The 12,735-nt window shown below is 45.9% G+C and overlaps 1 protein-coding gene across 12 annotated transcripts in view; it reads left to right on the top strand.

Annotated features, from left to right (window-relative positions):
- Carmil1 (capping protein regulator and myosin 1 linker 1) overlaps window positions 1-12,735 on the top strand; it is a 256,793-nt gene that overhangs the window by 174,941 nt on the left and 69,117 nt on the right. For all 12 annotated transcript variants that reach the window (XM_052729001.1, XM_052729011.1, XM_052729002.1 and 9 more), the window contains 3 exons: window positions 185-357; window positions 1,172-1,240; window positions 4,729-4,822. In XM_052729001.1, the coding sequence (XP_052584961.1) occupies window positions 185-357; window positions 1,172-1,240; window positions 4,729-4,822 (336 nt within the window). The remainder of the gene's footprint in view (window positions 1-184; window positions 358-1,171; window positions 1,241-4,728; window positions 4,823-12,735) is intronic.

Raw genomic sequence — 12,735 nt, forward strand, 5'->3', positions numbered from 1 at the left:
TCACCTAGGAGGTCTGTTTGATGCCAGAACCTTCAGCGTCCAGCCTCATCCCCACCCGTGGCTTTAGACAGCAGTTCCAAAGCAGACAGTTCAGTGGGTCCAACCCTTGGTTCTCCGTTGAGAGCGGGGCAGTGGTGATGACTTGGATGAGGCCATTCAGTGCTGTGTGTTGTCCGCCCTGCAGCCTCTGCAGTCCTTGTCCCTGGCTGACTCAAAACTCAAGGCTGAGGTCACCATCATCATCAATGCCCTGGGCAGCAACACCTCCCTGACCAAAGTGGACATCAGTGGAAATGGCATGGGCGATATGGGAGCGAAGATGCTCGCCAAGGCTCTGCAGATCAACACCAAGCTCAGGTAGGCAGGGCTGTCCTGGCCCTGAGGGGCAGGTGCTCCTTCTCAGGAGTCTGGGCCTCCCAGGATCCTCACTGGGAAGAAAGCAATTTCATAACTTTCCTCAGAGTACTTGGTCGGGACACTCTTGAAAGTATGCATAGTATTTCCTCAGATGTTTGTCTTTACAAGCTCTCTGTGATGTAAAACCCTGACAGAGTGCTGTGGTTCCTTTTTCACTGGAGTCTTGAAAGCTAACCGGGGAGATAATAATGGCAGTGAGAAACAGGGAAACCTTTGTAGGTCACCCTGAGGAGCAGACCCAGGAGGTCTGTGTCTTTTAGTGACAGGCCATGTTTTAAGAGATGCATCCTCAGGTGATACAGCTCAGCAATCATCACAGAACCTGCTCGCACAAAAGAAACCAACCATGAGATCCCCGGGCAAGAGTTAGTGATCCATCACCGACCATATGTGGTTGTGGATCTGAGGCCTTTCCTCAGAAACAAATGAATGTTATTCCTCATTTATATAATGCTGTTAAAACGCTTACAGGCCTGTCCAACCTTTGTCTTGTGGATGGCATGCCGTTGCATGCAGCCAGAGATAGCTAAGAATTCTGTCCAATACACACTCTTAAATTTACTCAAAACAGTATGATATTTTTAAAAACTTGAGTAACTGCACTGCACGGCTTTTGGTCATGAGTGTTGTTCCAGGACGTCGAAAGGTTGGATGTACCCAGACAGTGTTGATTCGAAGCCATTTATCTCAGTGGGACGATCATCTCCGCCGCACCTCGGTGTCTGATCATTGATATGGTCTCATTTCCAAACAGGACCGTCATCTGGGACAAAAACAACATCACCGCACAAGGCTTTCAAGATATAGCAGTTGCCATGGAAAAGTAAGTTTTAATTAGGATTCTTCTGAGACAGCACTGCAGAACCAATAGTATTAGTGCCTCCGACGGGGTGGGAGAAGAAACCATAGGTAGATATCGGCTCTCTGCAAATCAGCCATGGGGGTCAGGAGGACAGCGGCTCTGTCCTGATTGAGTTTCTCATGTGCACAGCGAGGGTGGAGGTGCTGATCTGCCAAGGCAGATGGTCATCAGCATCACTGTTCCTCCTGAGTTTGTGGTCCGCAGACTCTCTGCACTGGGTTTACTTTTCTGTTTATCTGGACAACATGGGGGAGGGTGAAGGTGGGAATGAAGGGGGGGTGGTGTCTATAGTCCAGAAAATAAAAGTGAAATTAATTAGTGGTGAGTCTTATTATTTTATTGCTAGGAATTTTTTTTTTATTGTAATTGATAGTTACATTTGTTATTTGCTGTCTAATGTACTTTTCTGATCAACGAAATGAAAAAGTAACAATACTAGACATGAATGAAAATAATTCTAGAATCTCTTCTGTTTTGGCCAATGTCAATGTAAGAAATCAATTGAGTGTCTCCAAAGCAGAGAGGTATTTACAGTACTCACCAGAAGAGCAAAACATCACATGGAGAACCCATGTACCTCTGTAGTCCTTCAGCACGTTCACAGAGGTTGAGGAAAGGCAAACAGGGCCACTTCACTGAGCTTACTGGACCGGAGGCAGAACCTGACGTCAGCTCGTTGATGGAGGTGCTGTTGCCAGACAAGACTTCCAGAGCATCTTGTCTTAATTGCTACAGCCTTAAAAAATGTTAAAGATGATATTTTCTTACTGGAACTTTGTACACATGGACCATGGTGTGTCCAGAATTGGAAGGATTGTGTCACTATTTATCTGAGACTTGCAGGCAGGAACCTGCCCTCATTAATCTCTAGGTCTAGTGTGGACCGATGTGACCAGAGTGGGGCCTAGCTACCATCAGATTCTAGAACACTCTAAGCAGATTCTGAGCCTTGGAAAGGAGATGTTCTAAAACACAATGGGAGATGGGGGCTGCCACAGAGAAACCTTTTCCCCAGGAAAGGGAGGAAATTCTCACTGTCCCGGATCTCTGCCCACCCCCAGTTTCCTATGGTGTATCTCACTTCTTCATTTATTCTTTTTTTTCCCCCCCAAGGGAGAGGATAAGAGTTAATGGTCTTCAAACACTTTTTGTTTTGTTTTATTTATTTTGAGACAGGTTTTCACTATGTATCCCTGGCTGGCCTTAAATCCACAGAGATCCACTTGTCTCTGCCTCCTACGTACTGGGATTACAAATACTTGCAACAGTCCTCTTGCCCCTCTCTGCCTTAGAGTCCTGGGGTTACAGGGAAAGTACCATGCCTGGCTCCCTTGTTTATAGTAACACCAGGCCATTGCAAGGTGTGGGGGAGGCAGCTGACCACATCCCAGTGCACCACCTCCTCCAAGAGCTGTCTGTGGCCACAGAACCACCCATTCTACAGTGACTCTGTTCCCAGAGTAGGCATGGAGATCTTCACCGTGTTCACATCCCAGCAGCCATCCCCAGTCGTATGGAACCCTGCCAGCCCAGGCTGGCAATTAGGAGAAGCCAGGAACACACCCTGTCAGCACTCACCATTTCCAGGTGGCTAGTGGTGTCTCTGGATCAGTCAGTTGAGTATGCTGTTCTCCGAGATGCCGGCTCTTCTACTGCTGTTTAAATAAGCCATGCTAGTCTGCAATGGGCTACAAATCGGATGCAGGAAAGATAATAAAAAGATGTATAGTCTTTTAATTCCATTTGGCTGGTTCCTTTTATAAACAAACAACTGTGTAAAACAAAGTAAACAAAGGTAGAATCACACTTGTAGGGATGGCAGCCTTCCTTGGTTCAGTTCTATAGTGAAGTACTCTATCTCTAGGGGAAACAGCTATCTAAATTGTGGCTGCTAATAACATGATTTTTTTCTTGATTATTTGTTCATTACTAGTGCCTTATTGTAGGGGGGTTAGTTGCTAAGTCACTAATCCAGTGATAGCCACCTAAATGTCCATGAGATGACAGCTCCTCACTGTTTGGAGATCTTAAGCATGACCCTGGTCTTACTCCATTGTATGTGAAGAATGCCCAGGTCACCACCAAATGGCCCAACAGATCTTTTTTTTTTTTCTGAACAGCATCTGTAGAAGTGGACAGTCACCTTGTGGGTGGGGATGAGCACACATCTGTTGTGTTGGAATGTGTTTCAGAGGAAATGGGAACGGTTGTCTGGGCATACAGCAACAGGAAGCAGGGCAGGCTCTGAGGTGGGCCAGGCTCTGATTGGCTGTTTTTCACCCCCAGGTGGCTGTCCCCTGCACTCTTGAGTCTGATCAGCCTGCCAGTAGCAGTGACGTAACATGGGCACGGTACCCCACAGTTGGTTCCTTTACCTGATGGGCTCTGGCTGATGTATTAGGCAAGCTGTATAGTGACTCACAGGGATCAGGGTGCCTACCCAGGCAGGCCACCCTTTTCCTCCAGGCTCATTCTAGAGATGACCACCTGTTATGGATGTATTTATCCAAAGAATGCCAGAATAGAGCAGAATGTTTTGTGGATGCTAATGGCTTGACATCTTGTTTGTTTTTGTGTTTCCTTCTTGTACCCATTTTGGTACATGTGATTGCCAGGTACCATCAGATCAGTAGATAGATGATACAATGAAACCATTTGAGACTAGACTTTCTTCCTAGACTTTTTCTCTATCCATCTTGTAGTCACAATGAGAAGATTTTTGTCTTTCATGTTAATTCAGAATGGAAAGCAAAACTACATTCATCAACTTCATCTCTGTTTTGTAGGACAGTACAAATTAATGGGGCCAGCCAGCCTTAATGAGCATGGGAATTAAAAACCACTCTGTAGTCGAGGGCCTTTTGATCGCTGGATGACTTAGAGAGGTGTTTTGTTTTGTAACCTTGGCTGGCCTAATACTTTCTGTGTAGCCCAGGCTGGCCTCAAACTCAAAGCAATCCTCCTGCCTCACCCTTTCCAGTACTATGATTATAGGTACACACTAGCTTAGCAAGGATAAAAAGATATTCATTTGTGTGCTTGTTTGAGACAGCATCTTTCTAAGTAGCCCTGACATAGACCAAGCTGGCCTCAAACTCCCAGAGATCAGCCTGCCTCTGTCTCCAGAATGCTGGGGTTAAAGGCATTTAACCCCACTGTACCACTGTATCTGACTTTATTTTTATTTTGGATTTTTCGAGACAGGGTTTCTCTGTGTAGCTTTGAGGCCTGTCCTGGAACTCACTCTGTAGACCAGGCTGGCCTCGAACTCACAGAGAACCACCTGCCTGTGCCTCCCAAGTGCTGAGATTAAAGGCGTGAGCACCACTGCCCGGCTGTATCTGGCTTTTAAAAGATATTCTTGCAACTATCTTTTTAGATCTAAAAACAGTGCTCAACTGAGGTAACACAATGGCATTTAAAATGTATGTTTTTGTTCCTTTCTCCAGGAACTACACACTGAGATTCATGCCCATCCCTATGTATGATGCCTCCCAAGCTCTTAAAACAAACCCTGAGAAGACAGAAGAGGCTCTACAGAAGGTATTGAGAACACTGTGCTCACATTTGAATTGTGTTCATACTTATTCTGGACATATGACCATGACTTTAACATAAAACTTTTGAAAACCATGTATTCCTAAGATCATGACTGGCATAATTTTTGACTGGGTATAGAAAAAATAATGAAGCCTGAAATCTGACATGAACTTTTAGGCAGATATAGTAACATTCTTATAATATCAGCATGTCCAAATGTAGACACCTCTCCATCTTTGGAGAATGTGGGGAGCTAAGACATCTTTTGCTCTATGGATTTCCTATATCTCATCTTTCAGAGTGCTTTTTTTTCTTTTGGGTTTTTGAAACAGGGTCTACTATAGCCCAAGGTAGCCTCAGACTCACTATGTGTCAGAGGATGACCTGAGCGTCTTGTCCTTCTGCCTTCATCCATCAAGGGACAGGATTGCACGCATCCTTTGCTTTTTATGGCTATGTTTCCTCTCAGTTAGGATGTGCTCATAAGTTCCATTTTAACTCTGATGCTTTTTCTAGAGTTTCTCCCTCTTTGTTCTCTCTCTTTGATGGTACCATCCTCTAGCCAGGCTCCCAAAGCCAATGGGCCACCCGTTTGCCAGATTATGTAGCCTAAAGCTCTTTTCTCGTTCTCCTGCCCCTGTGTTGATACAATATCTTTCTTCAAGACTTTAATCTCCCACCATGATCTTGCCACATTTGGTAACTCCTGTCTCTTTTCCATGTTAGAAGAATTACAGCATCTTTTACGGTAAACCTTCATGCCATCCCTCACTGGCAGCTTTTCTGATAAATAAAGCTTGGTCTTCCTAACATAGAATGCTGTTCTATCTAGGATCTGCCTTCTGTCTGCCTCCTGCTCTGTCTATTACCAGCTCTAACTTTTCATTCCCATCTCAAGGAACTGCAATGTTGAATCCATGGAAAGATTTAATAGTCTGTTTGCACCAGTTTTTCTGGTCATTGATGTTTGAGAACCATTGCCTTTCTCTGGTCAGGACTCGGCTCTTTCTACACTACTGTGCTTGGCTGTTGAGTTGAAATCTAGTGTTCAGAGCACCCACAGTGACTCCTTGGGGCAGTTTCACTCCCCTGACAGAGTGGCCTTCCTGGGGTTTCCTCACCTGACAGACTATTCATTACGTTCTGTTGCTGTGATCAAATGCTATGGCCAAATCCAATTTGAAGGAAAAAGGACTTAGTTTGGCTTATGGTTCCTAAGGGATGGAGTCCATTGTGGAGAGGAAGGCGTGAACACAGGCGAGGGAAGCATGGAGGCAGGAGCAGGAAGCTGATCACATTTCTAGCCACACACAGGAAGCAGAGAAGCAGAAGAGGAAGTCAGGCAAGGCTATAAACCCTCAAAGCTTTCCGTCCCCAGTGATGTACTTCCTTCAGCAAGGCTGCACCTTCTCAAGGTTCCGTAACCTCCCCTGGATGCACCACCAGCCAAGGACCAAGTCTTCACATACACGAGCCTACAGGGGACATTTCTTCTTCAGACCACCACAGACCCTGAGCTTCCTGAAGGAACAGCCCATGTGGTTTTCAAATCATTCATTCTCCGAAATTAGCTTAGATCCTTCTTAACCATTTTGAATAAAAAAGAATAATAGGAAGTGTCAGGGAAAGATCTAAAATGGCAAAAGAAATTATCCCAGATTTTTGTATAGGGTAGTAGCTCACTTCTACACTCCCAGGAGGATCTCTCTGAGTTCAAGGTCAGTCTGAACTATAGAGTGGACCCTATCTCAAAAATTAAACAAAACCCCCAACTTTTTCCAACTTTGTAGCCTCCAGTAATTACTAAATTCTTCTGAACTCTCATATGTATGTGTGCATGCATGTGTGTATACATATATTATGTGAATAGGAAAAATTAAGTTATACCCTAATTATGTTTAGTGGACATCTAACAAATATGTTAATACATGAGCATGAGGTACACCATTCAAATGTTTATCATACATTAACATGGGTGCAGTCTTTAAAATAGCACACAAGACAGTTCAGTTTCTTCCCTACTGTATAGATGAGGAAATGGAAGGGAAAGGCATTAGGAATTGGCTAGGATTACAGACGCCCATTATCAAGCCCAGCTGAGAAGTAAAGACAGAAACTGAGTTCTGTTGCATGCAAGTTCTTCAAATGCATAGAGAGAGCGGAAAAGCATGAAAGAGGGAATTAAGGCAAAATAAACCAATTTTCTTAGTTCAAACTGCTCTAAGAGAGGACTGCTTCCGTAATGAAAAACTAGCAACAGTGTGCTGGATGTCAGTCATGATGTGTGGAGACATATGAGGCGACTGGGGAATCATAGCTGTGGTGACCTCAGGTGACTAAATGTCATTCCGTGTGGAGATGGGAGATGACTGGATGTCACAGTGTGGAGATGCAAAGTGACTGGGTATCTTAGTGCACAGTGACATGAAGCAAGTAACAGCATGGTGAGAAAGGATGGAGATAGACCAGCAGTCCTCATGACAAGGGATTGCACTTTTTATGAAATGTGTAATGCTGCTTGGAAGTAGACTTGAATGTATTGTAAACTTGTATTGTGGACATAAAGACAAACACTGAAAAAAAAAAAAAGAATATTTGAAACGCTTGACCAGAAATGTTTCCAGATGGATATTTTTTTCTGGTGGGTAGAACTTGGGAATGTTTGCTGGTGTGTAATGAAATTCTGTGGGGTTAATACCCAGGTCTAAATAAGAATTTATATATGTCTATGTGTGTCTTGTGAACATGCCCCACAGGGAGTTTTCAACTGTGTTTAGTGCATTGGTGTTCTCACCACAGCCCATCACCTAAGGTCAGTTATGAATATTTCTACCTTAGAACAACATGCCAGTGTTTAGAAAATTTGGATTTTGGGATATTTCAGACTTTGAATTGTAGATTATAAATGCTCATTCTCTAAATCTGACATGCTGGAGAAGAGAAGAAAAATAAAAATCAGATAAATCTTTGGGGAAGACAAAGAGGGGAGAGAAAAAGAAGAAAAGCACAAATAAAAACAGGGTTACAAGTATCAGCTATTCATCCAACCCCATGAAGATACACTTTCCACAGAGGAAAACTTAAAAAAGACAGAAAACAAGAGTGAGGCAGGAGAATCAGAAGTTCAAGGTCACTTGTTGTTCGAATCTTAGATGGACTTTTAATAAAAAACCCAAAGCTACATATCAGGGTGAAAGCTGAAAGATCAGAGAAGCAGAACAGCCAGTCACTAGTTCTTACCTCGACGAAATCCCCAGCCTGAAGAGAGTGAGTTCCTGTTTCCTCACGCCTTATATACCTTTCTCTGCCCAGACATCACTTCCTGGGATTAAAAGTATGTGTCACCACTGTGTAGCTCTGTTTCCAGTGTGGCTTTGAACTCACAGAGATCCAGAAGGATCTCTGCCTCCTGAGTGATAGGATTAAGGGTGTGTGTTACCACTGTCTGGCCTCTGTGTCTAATCTAGTGGCTGGCTCTGTCGTCTGATCCTCAGGCAAGTTTATTAGGGTTCACAATATATCACCACAGTCACTCTTATCTCTAGTGAGTGGGAGGCCTGCCTGGAATATATGAAATGGCCCAAACGAAGTGCAGGAGAGTAGAAGTGTGCTTGCTTGTGGGTTTCAGTGTATGTGTGTGTGTTGGGGGATGGGGTGCGTGGGTATTTTGTACCTTGAATTTATTGTGTTTTCATGCTCAACTGAACCTGTTTTCATCTTGACAGCTAGATTCTGTCTTCTGTCTACTTTAACTTTTCTATAAACAAAAATATATTCAATCTTTGTAAATTGTTTTTAAATGCAGATTTCCTTCACTTTGATCCAGGACTTTTTCTTCTTGTGTAAGTCCTGCCTCTGGAGATGTCTGGAGACATATCCCTGGGTTTGGACCTCCTCCATCTTGCCCCTGCTCCCACCTCCTCACCGGGACAATGCCTATTTTGGCTCCTCCTCATGTGACCTTAACCAGGCTCTGAGCTCTTAATCCCCAGGAGATAGGTTTACATCTTCTGTCTGTGTGAAGTGAAATCTCACCCTGCTAAGTTCAGTAGTAATAGGTCATGACTTACAACAAAGATAGATGGATCTTGTAATTCCTCTTCCCTTTAAATTTATTTTCAGAAACAAGCTTTGGGGGGCTGGGGATATGGCTCAGTCAGTAAAGTGCTTATTGCACATACATGAAGATTTGAGTTTGCTCTCAGAACCCACATAAAAAGCTGGATGTAGTGGTGTGTTCTTATTAATCCTGGCCCTGGAGAGGCAGACACGGGAGGGTTCCTGGTGCTCACCTCGTAGCCAGCATGGCCTAAGTGTTGAGTTCCGGCCAGAGAGAAAGACTGTCTCAAAAACCAAAATGACACTCCAAGTTGACCTTTGGCATGTGTGGATACCAGCACTGTATACACGTGACCATGTGCGCACACTGCATTAGTTAGGGTTTCCATTGCTGTGAAGAGACACCGTGACCACAGCAACTCTTATAAGGAAAATATTTAACGGGGGTGGCTTGCTTACAGTTTCAGAGGTTTAGTCCAATGTCATCATGGCAGGGAGCATGGCGGCGTGCAGGTAGACCTGGTTCTGGCTACATCTTGATCAGAAGGCAACAGGAAGTCAACTGAGACACTGGGCAGTATCCTGAGCATAGGAAACCTCAAAGCCTGGCCCCACAGTGACATACTTCCTCTAACGAGGCCATACCCACTCCAACAAAGCCACATCTCCTAATAGTGCCACTCCCTATGAGATTACGGGGGCCAATTGCATTCAAACTACCACACATACATACACAAAAAGAAGCAAACTTCACATATTCTTCTTAAAACAACAACAAGACCATAAAGCTCCTTCCTGGCTTGGTGTGTGAAGCAGGATGGCTGGACTTGAGAAAGGTCTGGAAGCACAGGCCCTGCCGCCTTGTCTGTACCACATCTGTGTGAGATGAGCCTCCTGAATGAACAGAGTGCTCTCAGGCTTTGGGCCCAGTGTGAGTCCAGCTGTGAAAAGACAGAGAAGGAGCAAAGGACCCAAGGCTGGCTGGCCTCAAGTGTCTGTCACTTTTCAGAACCTCTGTAGCAAAACATTTCCCGTGGATGTGTCACCTTGGCAAGTCCTGGCTGCTGGGAGGCAGTGAGAGGAAGCCCATGTGATCTGGCTCCACGGGGGTCTGCACTGGGTGTCAGTGATGCTTTAGGAGGGGGACGGGAGCTTTCTTTTCTCCTATTGCCTCGTCAGTGTTTGGTGGGAAGAAGCTTTGGCTCTGCTTTCTAGTTTCCTGGGATGCAGGTAATTACTGTCTGGGTTTTAATTGTTCCTAATTGCTATTGAGTAGTAGTTATTTTAGCATATGGAAAATGAAAATGAAAATGTAATAACAGTAAGAGCTTCACAGTTGTTAGACATTCTTAACCAGAGAACCGCAGTGACAAATTAAAAGCCAAATGGTTAAGACACGTTATTAAAACAATAAAGAAGGGAAAAATAAACCAAGATGGCACAATTTATCCACTTTAAATCTTTTCTCCTTTTGAGATATCGTCTCAGGTAGCTCAGCTTGGCCTTTTTATCTTGGCTTTGTCATTTCTGATTTCACTGCATACGGTCGCTTCTTACGCTGTAGCTGCTAATGTTTCTAGGAAGGGGTGTGTGTGTGTGTGTGTGTGTGTGTGTGTGTGTGTGTGTGTGTATAAACTTATAAACTTACTGGGCAGTCACACATCCAACACTTTGTAACCGGCGTCTTAGTTTCTTTTCCTGTTTCTATGATAAAACACTCCAACCAAAGCAGCTCAAGAGAGAAAGGGTTAAGGGTGGCTCATAGTTCCAAGCTATAGTCCATGACGGGCACGCCATAGGCATAGGGGCTTCGGAGAGCTGCTCACAGTACCTCGGAGGTCAGCAAGCAGAGAAAGATGCTTGTGTTCAGTTCACGTTCTCCATTTTATGCAGTCCTGGATCCCCTGCCCAGTGAACAGTCTGCCCATGGCTGAAATGACTCTTCCCACATCCATTAACAGTAATTAAACTATCCTCCACAGGCATGCCCAGAAGCCCATCTCCCAGGTGATTGTAGATTTGAACTTCTGAGTCCTCTGCTACCACCAGCCCAGTGCTGGGATCACAGGCATGCATCACCATGTTTACATGGTGCTGGGGATTGAATGAAGAGTCTCATGTGTGCTATGTAAGCACTCAATTAACTGAGCCACAGTCCCTCAGATTGTTCTTTGAAAGTATATTTATTTTTTGAGATGGCTCTCTTTATGTAGCCCAGGCTGTCCTGGAACTCACTGTGTACCCCAGGCTGACCCTAAACTCACAGTGATCCTCTTGCTTCTGCCTCCAGAGTATCGAAATTGTAGGCTTTGAACACCACGCCCAGTGAAAACCCTCTTTATAGGCGCTCATCATCCTAACTAACTCATCCTGCGCTCTTGTTCAGAGTGCCCATCCCATGGTCTATTGATCTTCATAAACACTCCCTTTCCATCTGGTTATAATTCGTGCCTTCCCAGTTTTCAGGGTTTTTTGTTTTGTGTAGGACTGTGTTTTCTTATTTGCTATGACTCTAATAAAATCCGACCTGTTTTGAGAAACTATGAAAACATGGTAGCTTATTAAAATTAGAATATACCAAAGTTACTATTTGTATAGTTGTTCTTCCCACCTTCTCTCTCTGTCTCCCTCCCTCCATCCATATTTTCTTCCCTTCATCCCATCTGTCCCTTGTCCTCAACCTCTTCCTCTCTTTCCCTTTCCCTAATTCTCCTCCTCACCCCAAACCCCACCCATACATGCTCTTTCTCTCTTCCTTTTCCTCCTCAAAATAATTTGCCAGGTGCTGGTCAGTTCTGGGGTGTAGATGAGGCTGAGAGTCAGAGGGCACCATTGTTCTCCTTGGAGGAGAATCACTTCTGAGCTGCATGGCAGTTAAAACTGCTGATCTCATGACACCCAGGAATGAGAAGCCTGAGCTGGCAGCAGCTGCCACCAAATCCTGGCCTATCTCTGTCAGTTTCAGAGTCACACAGCAATGACTCCAGTTATCTGAAAGCTCATCTTCCCACTAAAAGTACCTCTGATACACTCTAGTGTCAGAGCTCTGCCTGAGCCTGTGTGGGTGGTGGGTCAGAGATGCTGGTGTGCCTGAGCCTGTGTGGGTGGTGGGTCAGAGATGCTGGTGTGCCTGAGCCTGTGTGGGTGGTGGGTCAGAGATGCTGGTGTGCCTGAGCCTGTGTGGGTGGTGGGTCAGAGGTGCTGGTGTGCCTGAGCCTGTGTGGGTGGTGGGTCAGAGAGCCGCTGGTGTGCCTGAGCCTGTGTGGGTGGTGGGTCAGAGGTGCTGGTGTGTCTGAGCCTGTGTGGGTGGTGGGTCAGAGATGCTGGTGTGCCTGAGCCTGTGTGGGTGGTGGGTCAGAGATGCTGGTGTGCCTGAGCCTGTGTGGGTGGTGGGTCAGAGAGCCGCTGGTGTGCCTGAGCATTGTGTGGGTGGTGGGTCAGGGAGCCGCTGGTGTGCCTGAGCCTGTGTGGGTGGTGGGTCAGAGATGATGGGGGGCCTGAGCCTGTGTGGGTGGTGGGTCAGGGAGCCGCTGGGGGACCTGAGCCTGTGTGGGTGGTGGGTCAGGGAGCCGCTGGGGGGCCTGAGCCTGTGTGGGTGGTGGGTCAGGGAGCCGCTGGGGGGCCTGAGCCTGTGTGGGTGGTGGGTCAGGGAGCCGCTGGGGGACCTGAGCCTGTGTGGGTGGTGGGTCAGGGAGCCGCTGGGGGGCCTGAGCCTGTGTGGGTGGTGGGTCAGGGAGCCGCTGGGGGGCCTGAGCCTGTGTGGGTGGTGGGACAGGGAGCCGCTGGGGGGCCTGAGCCTGTGTGGGTGGTGGGACAGGGAGCCGCTGGGGGGCCGTGCTTGCTGACTCGTTCTCTGA

The sequence above is a fragment of the Peromyscus californicus genome, unplaced genomic scaffold, assembly GCF_007827085.1.
Source record: "Peromyscus californicus insignis strain IS unplaced genomic scaffold, ASM782708v3 Scaffold_8__1_contigs__length_139910024, whole genome shotgun sequence".
Classification (NCBI taxonomy): domain Eukaryota; kingdom Metazoa; phylum Chordata; class Mammalia; order Rodentia; family Cricetidae; genus Peromyscus; species Peromyscus californicus.